The 13,713-nt window shown below is 31.2% G+C and overlaps 2 protein-coding genes across 6 annotated transcripts in view; one reads left to right on the top strand and one right to left on the bottom strand.

The window, feature by feature from the left end:
• The window catches only part of LOC119605342, a 105,460-nt gene that overhangs the window by 12,399 nt on the left and 79,348 nt on the right, over positions 1–13,713 (bottom strand). For all 5 annotated transcript variants that reach the window (XM_037958383.1, XM_037958382.1, XM_037958381.1 and 2 more), the window contains exons 4-5: positions 11,583–12,605; positions 7,822–8,674 (exon numbers count right to left, since the gene is read on the bottom strand). In XM_037958383.1, the coding sequence (XP_037814311.1) occupies positions 7,822–8,244 (423 nt within the window). In that variant the 5' untranslated portion in view covers positions 8,245–8,674; positions 11,583–12,605. The remainder of the gene's footprint in view (positions 1–7,821; positions 8,675–11,582; positions 12,606–13,713) is intronic.
• Positions 6,325–7,816, top strand: LOC119605343. The gene is made up of 4 exons (XM_037958386.1): positions 6,325–6,471; positions 6,542–6,694; positions 6,748–7,149; positions 7,313–7,816. Exons 1-4 carry the CDS (start codon positions 6,435–6,437, stop codon positions 7,756–7,758), a joined length of 1,038 nt encoding a protein of 345 aa, XP_037814314.1. The 5' UTR covers positions 6,325–6,434; the 3' UTR covers positions 7,759–7,816.

Here is a 13,713-nt window from a genome sequence, read left to right as displayed (position 1 = left end):
AGAGAGAACTTTTTAGTACTTTTTATCTCATAAATGGTACTTTTTTAATTTTCTAAAATATTTAACATTAAGGAACATTAATTTTAACATACATGGTCTTGACTGAATAATATTCTGTAAGTCGAACTATTTGGTACTTTTCTATTCTTCAAATGGTACCTTTTAGATTCATTATAATGGTTAACCGGAACACACGGTCCTTCTTAAATGAGAATTTATTGAGAGAAATTTTTGTACTTTTTCGTTTTTCCGATGGTATTTTTTGATATTTTTACGATATTGAACATAGATATTGAAAATAAATTTTAAAATGTAGGAACCTTAGTGAATGTGAATCTACTGAACGGGACTTTTGGTACTTTTTCATTCATTAATATTATATTTTTTGAAATGTATATAATATTGAACACAGAAAGATAAATGTTTGATTAAATGATAATCTATTAGAGGTATTTTAGAGTACTTTTTTTCAAATAGTACTTTCGAAATTTTGTATAATGTGGAAGCTAAATGAATGAAACTAAAAATATAAGCTTCTTAATGAATGCAAATTTAATCACGTGATATTGAACGTATAAAACTGAAACATTAAAAAAATGTTCAATCAATTTTAATTTTCTATAAAAGTAAACAAAATTTTGTATATATTTAATTTAAGTTAGGGTAGCGAAGTACCCAGGGTGTACTAGTAGATTCATAAAGAAGGAAAAAGTCCCCTTTTATGTATGTCATCGATCAGTTAATTTCATGTTGCTATGTTCAATATGGTAGAAAATTCAAAAAGTACCTTTTGAAGAAAGAAAAAGTACCAAAAAATCCTCTTCTATAGATTCTCACTTAATCCGGGCTCTACATGCTTAATTTCATGTTTCTACACTGAAAATAATCCATGCCTAATATACACGAAAAATGTTGTACATTGTACGAAATGCTTCGTGGTTTCGCACCACCAAATTCTTTCGTAATATATACGAAATTGTACGAAATATTTTAGTAAAATGCAAAATAATTTTTATAATTTTAGAAAAAAAATTTGTTCATTTTACGATTTTTTTTTAAGATATAAATATTTTAGTTCTTTTAAAATAATTATTGTAAATTTAGAAAAAGATTGCGAATAAAAAAAACTAATTTTTTTTAAAAAAACATAAAAAATTTTACAGGAAATTAGCTGCCTAATTACGCTTAATTTAACTCCCTTAAAATTACGAATAACAAAAAAAATCGTAACAAAATATTTTTTTTTTTTTTTTTGTGAAATCAAAAATAATTCTTGTATATTACTAAATAATCTTGTTACGAAAAAAATTCGTTATTTTCGTTAAACATTACATGCCTTAACGAAATTATTTTTGTAAAAGAAAACAAAGTTTATTAATATATACGAAAAAAGATATTACGACAGGTTTTCGTACTTTTGTAAAATTATAAAAGGGGTTGATTAAACAATATTTCGTATTATACACGAAATTTTTGAATATATTACGAAAAAAGTAGTTACGAAATTTTTTTTCATAAAGTTAAGCACGGATTATTTTCAGTGTAGGTTCAATATTATAGAAAATTCAAAAAGTACATTTTGAAGAAAAAGTACCAAAAAGCCCCCTTTATGTGTTCTCATTTAAACCAAGCTCTATATGTTTAATTTCATGTTTCTAGGTTCAATGTTATAGAAAATTCAAAAAGTACCCTATGTCTGATAGAATTATTGAAGATTCGGAGATCGCAGATATCTGGGGTCTTCTGAAAACTGATTTCAACATACAAACTAAAAATTATATAAATTTCAAACGAAATGACAAACTTTTATATACCCTTCTTACGAAGGTGAATGGTATAATTAAAATCTGTGATCACTCATATTTACCACTTAAAATCGATTTTTATATGAAACAACTGAAATTGTGTGTAAATACTTAAATAAAGCTTTACTTAAGAATGTAATCGAAATCTACTATCACTCATTCACCGAAAACAGATTTTTTTATAAAAATCCAAAAATATGCTTTAGAATCATAGAGAAACGCATTTAGATCCTTAAATATTGCTTAAATCAAAAATGTAATGAAAATCTGTTATCACTCATATTTTCCAACAAAAATCGATTCTTAAATGAAAAAGATAAAGACGGATGTAGATTCTTAAATAATGCTCAAAAATCGAATTTTGTCTAAAAAACCTAAAATCGGTTGTAGATCCCTAACTAAAGCTCAAATCAAAACAACGCTTAAATCGAAAGTCTAAGAAATATCTGTGAATATTCAAGTTTTCACCAAAAGTCGATTTGTGAAAAAAAATTCTATATTTTCTGATTGCTTCTGATTTAAAAAAAACCTAAAATCAGCTCTAGATCACAAAATAATGCTTAGATCGAGAATTAAATGAAAATATATGACACTAGTATTTTCTACAAAAACTCGATTTTTTATAAAAATATGCAGATTATTTAGTTAGGCTCCAATGGCTAAAATTGCTGAAATATGCGGCAACCTGTGTTTTTCCTTCAAAATTATGAAACCAGTCTAAAGATTTTGCTGCAAAATGATTACTTATTCTTTCAACTTTAACTTAATACACAGTCATTCTCTCTCTCTCTCTTTCTCTTTACGACATTAATATTCATCATCTGTAGAATACATATTTTAAAACATTTCTTATAGGACATTTAGTTATTGCATAAAAAGGAATTAATTAAATAATAATAATTTCAAGGAAATATATCACTGCATACTATAAACAGCCAGGGCTTTGTAAAAAGATTTACTGCTACTGACTGGGCAAACATTACTGACAACTACGTCGTCATCAGCATCATCTCCATCATCATCATCATCAGCAGCAGCCACGTCCTCAATTGCATCGTCATCGTCGTTGTCAAGAAATGTGATTGACAATCGATAAAATTTATTATTATGTTTTTTTCCCAGCTTTCTTTCTCCATTAATATTCGTTTTACATTTACATGTAGCTTTATTTTCACCTTCAGTTTTTAAAATATATTTATGTATGAATGTGTATATCTCAAGAATTAAGAAACTTACGAGGTTTGTATGTACATGTTAACAAAAACCGTGCAGAATTATATCCCTTAATATAAAAATTAATTACGCAACTATGTAATATCTTTAATAATACTTAATCATCATCAAACAAAATTTGACTTCATTTGGATTATTAGTAAACAATTCCGTTTGCAAAGATCTGGTAAAAATAATAACTATCTGACAAAAAATAAGAAATATTTCTCTTGAGATTACTTTGAATCACTTAATGACAGTTAATTAGACTTTAGATGACTTGGGGACACTAAAGATACGACACAGAATACACAGATATTAGGGGACATCTTAACTTCTTATAAAACTGCAGGTTTGAGAGAGCATGCTAGGGAGAGTAACTGTTATAATTAACGATAATTAATAAGATCTTGTTGCAAAGACATTTTTATGGTTGTCAGTTGGCATACTAGGTTGTTTTTGTTGTTGTGTGTATGTAAAAGGGTTTGATTAATTACAAATGAAATTACAGAAAGCTTTAAAAGTCATGAATGAATGGATGGACTTTATTGATTACACTTTACATATGTTTAACGCCTTTGCCCTATATCTGTGTCGTGATAATCAAATCACTTTTGATTTATGCCATTTTCTTACTACTTATTACTTACTTAATAGCTGTTGCAGGTATTAAAAGGTTAAAGTTAGATGAGGTTACAAATGGTAATGGTGGTGGGCTAAAGGTGGGCAAGAAGGCAAAGAGCCTTCTTGCTATCTTGCTGACCACAGTACCTCAATAACATAGTTAATGCCGAAGTGCTTTACGTGAGTACCTCCCGTGTTGGCCTATCTAACAGTGGTCTTTTTCATCCACTGGGTAGCCTTGAGAACGGCTGCCCAGTAGTCCATGTACAAGCACTTTGCTGAAGTACTTGAGCTACCTAATCTCTGACCATTGCTGCCCCGTTGCTTAACTTCCGTGATATAAAACATCACTTCCGTTTACAACCACGCATATGGGATGGCCTCTGTTGAGTCGGCAACAGCACCTAGAGACGTAACCGGCAGACCGAAGTACGAATCCATCAAATAAGCCGAGACTTTGTTCTTACTCACAGTGACACACTGTGGTAATTCTGATATGAACAGAGTATACTCTGAACATATCTACACAGAAAAAATTAATACATAACTTGAATGAATTTTGTAATAAATTGAATGAATCGAACATGACTTTTTTCCCAAACCATTTTCATTCAGAATATTAAAAGTTCATAAAATGTATGAATTTGTACATTTAAGATTTTTTTTGTTTTTTGCTCATTTTTTTTAATTTTCATAAAAAATTGGAATAAATATCCGCGTTACCTATTAATATCTTCCATTTTTTAGAAAATAATCACATATTAGCGAATTTTTATGATAAATAAATAAAATGTTGGAAAACAAAATATGAAATAAAAAACATCAGCATATAGCTAAACATCCATTCTTCAGAAAATGCTGCATGTTATTTCATTGTTTTCAATCTAAAAATCATAAAGAAATAAACAATTTTCCAAAGAAAATTTCAAACATTTTTTAACAAATAGAAAAATATAAAGAAAATTTTTAATATTTTAAGTCAAGGCTTCTAGATTATGTTTAAAAATATGAAAATGAAAAAATTCATACAATTTAGGAACTTATTCTTAAATATTATTAACTTTAGTCAATGAAAGCAGTTCATAATATTTATGCTGGAACTTTTTTCTGTGTAGACAAGGAAGGATAATTCAATGGTATCATTTATATATGATACCTTTCATCCATCATTATTCAACCCAGCACACTTCTCATTCATCCGACACATTCATAAGAGAAAAACATACGACATACTTATTCTAGGTAAATGGGTGGGTGAGGACCTTCATACCCCACATTCAATCCGTACCATATACAATTAACACCAACCCATTTCCAACGCTTAGTCTCACAGCCACTCCTCTGTGGGGTATCTTTTGTTTCGGCAACAGCACCAAACTTATCCCGAAATATTGACTTTACCTTACATCAGTCCTTTAACCGCCACTTACTCTCCCCGCGAATTAGGGTTTAAACCACAGCCACTACTTGGATCCCGAAGGAACCTCAACCAACTGACAAGCCAGGACATAGTCCTGCGGGCAACTGGCCACCCGTAGTACCAGACTATGTGGTTCTCTAGTTATACACCATGTCAAATCATACCAAGAACTAGCTGAGGAGTGAAGTGACATCACCAGTTTATAGTCCCGGCAGAGTAGAGGCACTGGTAGCACCTCTTTACCACGGGATTGCAATACACCATGATGGGACATTTCATCATGGAAACATGGCCCGGGGGGATAGTTAATAGATTAGTCTAGAGATAAGAGCGTAGTCCATAGAATAGTATGAATATTATTTCATAGAATAGATTATATACTTATCCATAAAATAGTCAGCCGACAAGTCAATAGACTCTTATATGGGCTAGTCAATAGATTAACCCATAGAGCGGCCAATAAACTTGTCAATAGACCTGTGCATATACTACACATTAGACTAGTCCATCGAATAGTTCATAGATTAGCTAATATATTAGCTAATAATAATAGACTAATCCATACGCCAAGTAAATATATATATCTACTCCTTAGCTAAGTCAGTAAACAAGTCAATAGATAAAAGAGGTGAGATGTACGTTTCATCCATAAAGAGTATTTTTATATAAAGGGGCCCATACACAATACCTGCATACTAACATTCAAGTGGTTATGCAAGCCGATTGAGCGTGTATGGGGTTGTGGTGCGATTTTGCCATCTGATTGTGTGATATCAAAATTAATTTGATATTTTTGTGATTGTACCAGCATACTTGTACTGTGTATGGGGAAATTTGCTCATTCAAATACAATTTTTTGAGCAATAATCATAGTTTGTCTATGAAATCTAAAAGAAAAATATTTTGGGGATAATTGTTATATGCCTACGGATCGGTTTCATGCTTGCGGTAAACAAAATAGGTCAGTTCTTAGCAAATACCACACAAAATTTCTAAAAATGAATATTGTGCAAGCATGCTGGTGTGATATATGGTCCGAACATGAAAGCTCAATCAAATTATTGTGTCAGCATGCTGGTGCAAGTATGCAAGTATGGGACCTTTAAGCTCACACATCCATATATATTTATATGTATAGTCACATATCTTATTTTTCACTCGCTGCTAAAGCCTGTTCTGTTTTTATCAACATCGATTACTTTCCCTTATTTGCACCGTTCCCTAATAATTACTATAGAAAGGTATTATTTTTCTTCTGCCAAAACAAACATTCCTTGAAAACTTTATCATTTTATTTCTGAATTTTGAATAAATAAAATATTTTGAAAATAAAAGAAGAATATATTTTTTACAATTTTGCCCTGAATTTCACCATGAACTTTAAAATAGTAATATTATTCGCAGTTTTTGGTAAGTTTTAGTTTAGATTTAGAGTTAGATTTATAAACTAATTATTTTTACATCCTATCTATGTATATAGTGTCTATAACAACCCTTGAGGTCGGGGCTTTGAAACGCATTAAACGTAATACCGCTTTGGAATCTAAGAACAGCAGAATTAAGCAAGATTTTGTAGCTCTGCATAGAGGAAAGGAAGTGTTAACAGAAAAGGGAAATAATTCTGAACTAAAGGGTGAGTTCTTAAGATAAGAAATGAGATTTCGTATTTCATAATAGACTTTCTAGTATCTCTTAATAATTCAAATAATGAAATGACTAAAAAACGTAATGTTAGCAGCCGTCCTTTGGCTGTTATATTACGTGAAAGAGAGAGGAAATTAAACGATCGCCAGAGAGATAATACAGCAGCTGAGGGAAATAATTCTAAGCCAGATTCGAAAATGGTAAAGTTAGCTGTAGAAAATGATTTGGAAAAGAGCACAAACGTAATGGACAAACGTTCTGAAACCTCGGGTAGTGATCATAAAAACTTCAATGCAAATACGTTGCATACTTCAAGTGTAGTTGGTGCTCATGTTATTATACCACCACAACCAAAACAGCAATCTTATGGTGTTTTAAGACCATTTGCTTCCCTAGATCACTTAATGAAGATAGGCAATATGATGATGTTTAAGGTCGGAATAGGTGAGTAATATGATTTTATGGATTTGTACTATAACTCAACATCAATTCGAATATGTTACAACTATTTTTAAATAACAAAACATCTTATACAGCTAACCTCATTAGGCATATAACTCCTTGGAGCATTTCTGTCGATATTACATTATATTTTTTCCTTTTTTAGATTCCCTACCTTATTCTCCTAAAATGTCAATGATTCCAAATTTAGCACCACAACAGCAGCAAGGAAATTTTATTCAACAAATAAATGAACCAGATTTTGATTACATCGAGGGACCACAAGATGAGTTCTTTAACGAAAAAGCTCATATTATAAACAATATTCCATATAACAATAATGAAAATGGCGTAATAATTACTAAACCACTAAAACTTTTCACGCCAAATATTGCTGATGACAATGAACCCAAAGATTTAGTTAATCTCATGCAAACAGCTTTAGATACCCTACTGTATAATAGCAATAAAAATGAAAACGAAAGTGAATTGAAATGTCCCCTACATCTGGAAAAGAAAAGTCTAAAAAAAGCTGGTGAAGATATTGATAATGCCAATGTTATACAGGTCTGTTCCTGTCGTTTCATCAAGAGGGACAAAGAACAAAAATAAATTCTATAACAATTTCAATTTTGTAATCTTATTTATAATAAATAAATAAAAATCTCTATTTACCTTATCAAATGCCATGGGTCTCGATAGTTTCTCTAACGTTTGCTGTTGACTTTGCGCACTACCAGTCGATGTTGCTGACTGCAGTGTGGTTGAACTACTACTGCTGCTGCTTGTTGTACTGCCATGTTGTGATGGTGATGAACCCGATGAATTTGATTGTTGCTGTTGTCCTGGCAGAGGATTTGTTGTCCCATGATGTTTTACTAGAGCATGACCAATTGAACTGCCACTAAATGCTGTGGCCGCTTGTGTTGTTGCCGAGTAAGTGGTTGCTGTCGAAGCAAACGCTGGATTGGGTTGTTGTGCTGTTGTTGTTATGGCTTTGCTACATAAACTACCCTCGGGACGTTCATGAAATGTTACCATCTGTTTTAAAACCAATTGACGATCTCTATCTGGCGGTACACCGCCAGGCGGCTCCATGGCCCCAGCACGTTTATCAATGAGCGCCGTTGCCTTCGCCGCCCTGAGTGACCCAATGTGGCACTCGTTTTGTCAAGTTTCTATATGAAATATGTTCGGAAATTGATACAAGTTTTTCCGGTTGTGTGTGGTTTTTATAGGAATAGTTTGGTTTTAAGTTTGTATTTGATAGTTTTTCTTTTCCAAAAAGATTTTAGTGATCTTTGGTTTGTTTCTTAATATGTAAGTTTTGTAAAGTTGGGATTTTTTCTTTTAATGTTGGGAGTTTAAGAGTTTTTTTTTGTATTTTGAAGAAAATAGTTGAGAGTTTTGTTTTTATAAAATCTACTTTAACTTTTGTTATAATAATTGTTATAATTCTTTTGTAGCCAAACAAAAATTCATACTTATTAACCAAATTCCATCATGTCTTTGTGTATAAAAATATTTGCTGAAATTTAGAGAAAACATTGAAAGTTTTTATTAATTCGATTATAGGTCTTTGAAAATATTGGCCAAGAACGGCTAAATTCTCTACTAAATAGCCTAGCCTATATTCTAGTTTATAGTCGAGTCTAGTCTATAGTCTAGTCTATAGTCTAGTCTATAGTCTAGTCTATAGTCTAGTCTATAGTCTAGTCTATAGTCTAGTCTATAGTCTAGTCTATAGTCTAGTCTATAGTCTAGTCTATAGTCTAGTCTATAGTCTAGTCTATAGTCTAGTCTATAGTCTAGTCTATAGTCTAGTCTATAGTCTAGTCTATAGTCTAGTCTATAGTCTAGTCTATAGTCTAGTCTATAGTCTAGTCTATAGTCTAGTCTATAGTCTAGTCTATAGTCTAGTCTATAGTCTAGTCTATAGTCTAGTCTATAGTCTAGTCTATAGTCTAGTCTATAGTCTAGTCTATAGTCTAGTCTATAGTCTAGTCTATAGTCTAGTCTATAGTCTAGTCTATAGTCTAGTCTATAGTCTAGTCTATAGTCTAGTCTATAGTCTAGTCTATAGTCTAGTCTATAGTCTAGTCTATAGTCTAGTCTATAGTCTAGTCTATAGTCTAGTCTATAGTCTAGTCTATAGTCTAGTCTATAGTCTAGTCTATAGTCTAGTCTATAGTCTAGTCTATAGTCGTCTATAGTCTAGTCTATAGTCTAGTCTATAGTCTAGTCTATAGTCTAGTCTATAGTCTAGTCTATAGTCTAGTCTATAGTCTTGTCTATAGTCTAGTCTATAGTCTAGTCTATAGTCTAGTCTATAGTCTAGTCTATAGTCTAGTCTATAGTCTAGTCTATAGTCTAGTCTATAGTCTAGTCTATAGTCTAGTCTATAGTCTAGTCTATAGTCTAGTCTATAGTCTAGTCTATAGTCTAGTCTATAGTCTAGTCTATAGTCTAGTCTATAGTCTAGTCTATAGTCTAGTCTATAGTCTAGTCTATAGTCTAGTCTATAGTCTAGTCTATAGTCTAGTCTATAGTCTAGTCTATAGTCTAGTCTATAGTCTAGTCTATAGTCTAGTCTATAGTCTAGTCTATATCTAGTCTAGTCTAGTCTATAGTCTAGTCTATAGTCTAGTCTAGTCTATCTATAGTCTAGTCTATAGTCTAGTCTATAGTCTAGTCTACAGTCTAGTCTATAGTATAGTCTATAGTCTAGTCTATAGTCTAGTCTATAGTCTAGTCTAGTCTATAGTCTAGTCTATACTAGTCTATAGTCTAGTCTATAGTCTAGTCTAGTCTATAGTCTAGTCTATAGTCTAGTCTATAGTCTAGTCTATAGTCTAGTCTATAGTCTAGTCTATAGTCTAGTCTATAGTCTAGTCTATAGTCTAGTCTATTGTCTAGTCTATAGTCTAGTCTATAGTCTAGTCTATAGTCTAGTCTATAGTCTAGTCTATAGTCTAGTCTATAGTCTAGTCTATAGTCTAGTCTATAGTCTAGTCTAAAGTCTAGTCTATAGTCTAGTCTATAGTCTAGTCTATAGTCTAGTCTATAGTCTAGTCTATAGTCTAGTCTATAGTCTAGTCTATAGTCTAGTCTATAGTCTAGTCTATAGTCTAGTCTATAGTCTAGTCTATAGTCTAGTCTATAGTCTAGTCTATAGTCTAGTCTATAGTCTAGTCTATAGTCTAGTCTATAGTCTAGTCTATAGTCTAGTCTATAGTCTAGTCTATAGTCTAGTCTATAGTCTAGTCTATAGTCTAGTCTATAGTCTAGTCTATAGTCTAGTCTATAGTCTAGTCTATAGTCTAGTCTATAGTCTAGTCTATAGTCTAGTCTATAGTCTAGTCTATAGTCTAGTCTATAGTCTAGTCATAGTCTAGTCTATAGTCTAGTCTATAGTCTAGTCTATAGTCTAGTCTATAGTCTAGTCTATAGTCTAGTCTATAGTCTAGTCTATAGTCTAGTCTATAGTCTAGTCTATAGTCTAGTCTATAGTCTAGTCTATAGTCTAGTCTATAGTCTAGTCTATAGTCTAGTCTATAGTCTAGTCTATAGTCTAGTCTATAGTCTAGTCTATAGTCTAGTCTATAGTCTAGTCTATAGTCTAGTCTATAGTCTAGTCTATAGTCTAGTCTATAGTCTAGTCTATAGTCTAGTCTATAGTCTAGTCTATAGTCTAGTCTATAGTCTAGTCTATGGTCTAGTCTAGTCTATAGTCTAGTCTAGTCTATAGTCTAGTCTATAGTCTAGTCTATAGTCTATTCTATCTAGTCTATAGTCTAGTCTATAGTCTAGTCTATAGTCTAGTCTATAGTCTAGTCTATAGTCTGGTCTATAGTCTAGTCTATTCTATCTATATCTAGTCTATAGTCTAGTCTATAGTCTAGTCTATAGTCTAGTCTATAGTCTAGTCTATAGTCTAGTCTATAGTCTAGTCTATAGTCTAGTCTATAGTCTAGTCTATAGTCTAGTCTATAGTCTAGTCTATAGTCTAGTCTATAGTATAGTCTATAGTCTAGTCTATAGTCTAGTCTATAGTCTAGTCTATAGTCTAGTCTATAGTCTAGTCTATAGTCTAGTCTATAGTCTAGTCTATAGTCTAGTCTATAGTCTAGTCTATAGTCTAGTCTATAGTCTAGTCTATAGTCTAGTCTATAGTCTAGTCTATAGTCTAGTCTATAGTCTAGTCTATAGTCTAGTCTATAGTCTAGTCTATAGTCTACTCTCTAGTCTAATCTATAGTCTAGTCTATAGTCTACTCTCTAGTCTAATCTGTAGTCGCGTCTATATTCTAGTCTATTGTTTTCAAAAATTGTAAAAATAATGAGCATTTCTTAATCGAATCCGCTTTCTATAAGGGTCGGAAAATTATATTGTAAAAATTTGAAGTGGAAAAAGAAGACTAAAAAAATCATACTCACAATGTTTCATTTTTTCCTTTCTGCTTTTCGTAATCAATTATTTTCCAATGATCTTTCCAATTAAAGTAAAATGTAAAGTTTCTCAGATTTCTCTCGTTAATTTCTTACTCTTTTGTTTTTTTGTTGCAACAGCACTTATATATTTGTCTGGTGTAAATAAACCTTTTTTTGCTAAAAACAGCTTAGATCGTTGTACTTGTTTACATTTTAGTTATATAGACCAAACGTCTACTTTGCAAGCAAAAAATTTCTCAGACCCAGTTTCCCATGGAGAACATAACAAATGTTCTTCTGGTTTGTTAGTTAATGGGTGGGTAAGATTGTTGGAAACTATAGTTGGTGTTGGTCTTAAAATAAAACAATTTCTCATGCAATTGATTTTTTCCTATAGAATAGTAGTTTTTCTTTAAATTGCGTTGATGGCAATTTTTTGTGATTTAGCAGATTTTTACGAAACTTTGATGATTTAAAAACTTTGTTGAGAATTTGTAATAATTGTAGTTGCAATTGTTGTTGTTGTTGTAAGTTTTGATGTTGTTGATTTTGCTGCTGCTGCTGTTGTTGCTGTACTTGTTGTTGTACATAGTTTATTATTGCTGTTGTTGTTGTTAAATTTTTATAATACTTTTTGTTTTCAGTTGCTGTCCAACAACTGTCATTAGAGAATGATGACAACGACGAGGGCAACAACAAGAGCAACTTACCCAATGACCAACTTTGACAATATTTCTGCTGTTTTAGCAGTTGATATAATTTCTGTGGGTTTTTTTGGTGGCTGCTGTTTGTGCAGTTGTTGTTCTTTAGCTGGTGACTCCCTTTCGAACGTAGTAAACTTAGTTTTTGGTATTTTATTATTGATTTATCTTTAGTAATGCTGCATTTATATTTGGAAATAATTTTGAAGGGTGGCCTTTGAAGGCTACCAGCCATTATGTGTCATTACCCAGAAAAAATTAAAACACCAAATTCCACGAAATATTATTTGCTCTAGTTTTAGTAATTAGACGATAGTTTAGAAAAGCTCTGTAAGTAAAAAAAATATATAAAATAATTAATTAAAATGTTTTGTTGGTGATTTATTATTAAAACTTAACAATTAGCAATTTATAAAATTATAAAAAAAATGACCAACTTTTTGTTTTGTTGACACAGTTAACAAGTATAATGGATTTGAGTACAATAATTTTGAAAACCGTGTTTTTTGTGAAGTGAAAATGTTTGATAAAATATTTAATTTATTTATTTAAAGTCTTTAGTAATCAAAGATCCATTTACAGTTAAAATTTTATTTTCAATTAGCGTCCTTTATACCGTAGAATATTTTAAAATCTATTGCAGACAGCAATTGACCCTAATATAAATAACTTGACTCATTTTCCTTACCTAACACTATTATGCACATTATTTGTTTTCGTTTTCCTGAAAGCCTTTAGGCATTTATGACCATTTAAAAAAGGATAGGAAATCCAAAGTTAAATATTTGCATTTGACAAGTATGTTTATAGGCGCAAGTGTTTGTTATTCATGTAAATTGTGAAATTGTACCATTTGACAATCGGATTAATAACACTTGTCAATAAAACGATTTGAAATACCAGCCTAAACAATTTCATTTCCTTGTGTCCACCCTCTTTCGTTTTACTCTTCAAACATTTCTCTATACAAACAATATAAACAAGGAAAAGGCAAGACAAAATGCTATTAGATAAGAGGAAGAAAAAGGGATAAATGGAAGTCAAACATAAATCCTTAATAAGACACACACATACATATGCACAGGCAGAGCATTAATACATACATATAGACATATTTATATAGCAGGAGTACAGAAATGAACAAAGTGTAGTTGTTTAGGAATACAGGACGAAAACTAACTAACTAACTAACTAACTAACTAACTAACTACTAACTAACTAACTAACTACTAACTACTAACTAACTAACTAACTACTAACTAACTACTAACTAACTAACTAACTAACTAACTAAACTAACTAACTACTAACTAACTAACTAAACTACTACTAACTAAACTAACTAACTAACTAACTAACTACTAACTAACTAACTAACTAACTAACTAACTACTAACTAACTAACTAACTACTACTAACTAACTAACTAACTACTA

Source organism: Lucilia sericata, unplaced genomic scaffold (assembly GCF_015586225.1).
Source record: "Lucilia sericata isolate MDLA Ls3-8-SP2 unplaced genomic scaffold, ASM1558622v1 Contig000477F_arrow, whole genome shotgun sequence".
In the NCBI taxonomy this organism is placed as follows: Eukaryota; Metazoa; Arthropoda; class Insecta; order Diptera; family Calliphoridae; genus Lucilia; species Lucilia sericata.
Note: the sequence above shows the minus strand (reverse complement) of the source record. Positions and strands in the feature narration are given on the sequence as shown.

Excerpts from the sequence above, each read along its gene's own strand:
- LOC119605343 (XM_037958386.1), top strand. The coding sequence starts at position 6,435 with ATGAACTTTAAAATAGTAATATTATTCGCAGTTTTTG. Across the intron at positions 6,472-6,541 it reads AATATTATTCGCAGTTTTTG|TGTCTATAACAACCCTTGAG; the intron begins GTAAGTTTTAGT and ends CTATGTATATAG. Across the intron at positions 7,150-7,312 it reads GATGTTTAAGGTCGGAATAG|ATTCCCTACCTTATTCTCCT; the intron begins GTGAGTAATATG and ends TTCCTTTTTTAG.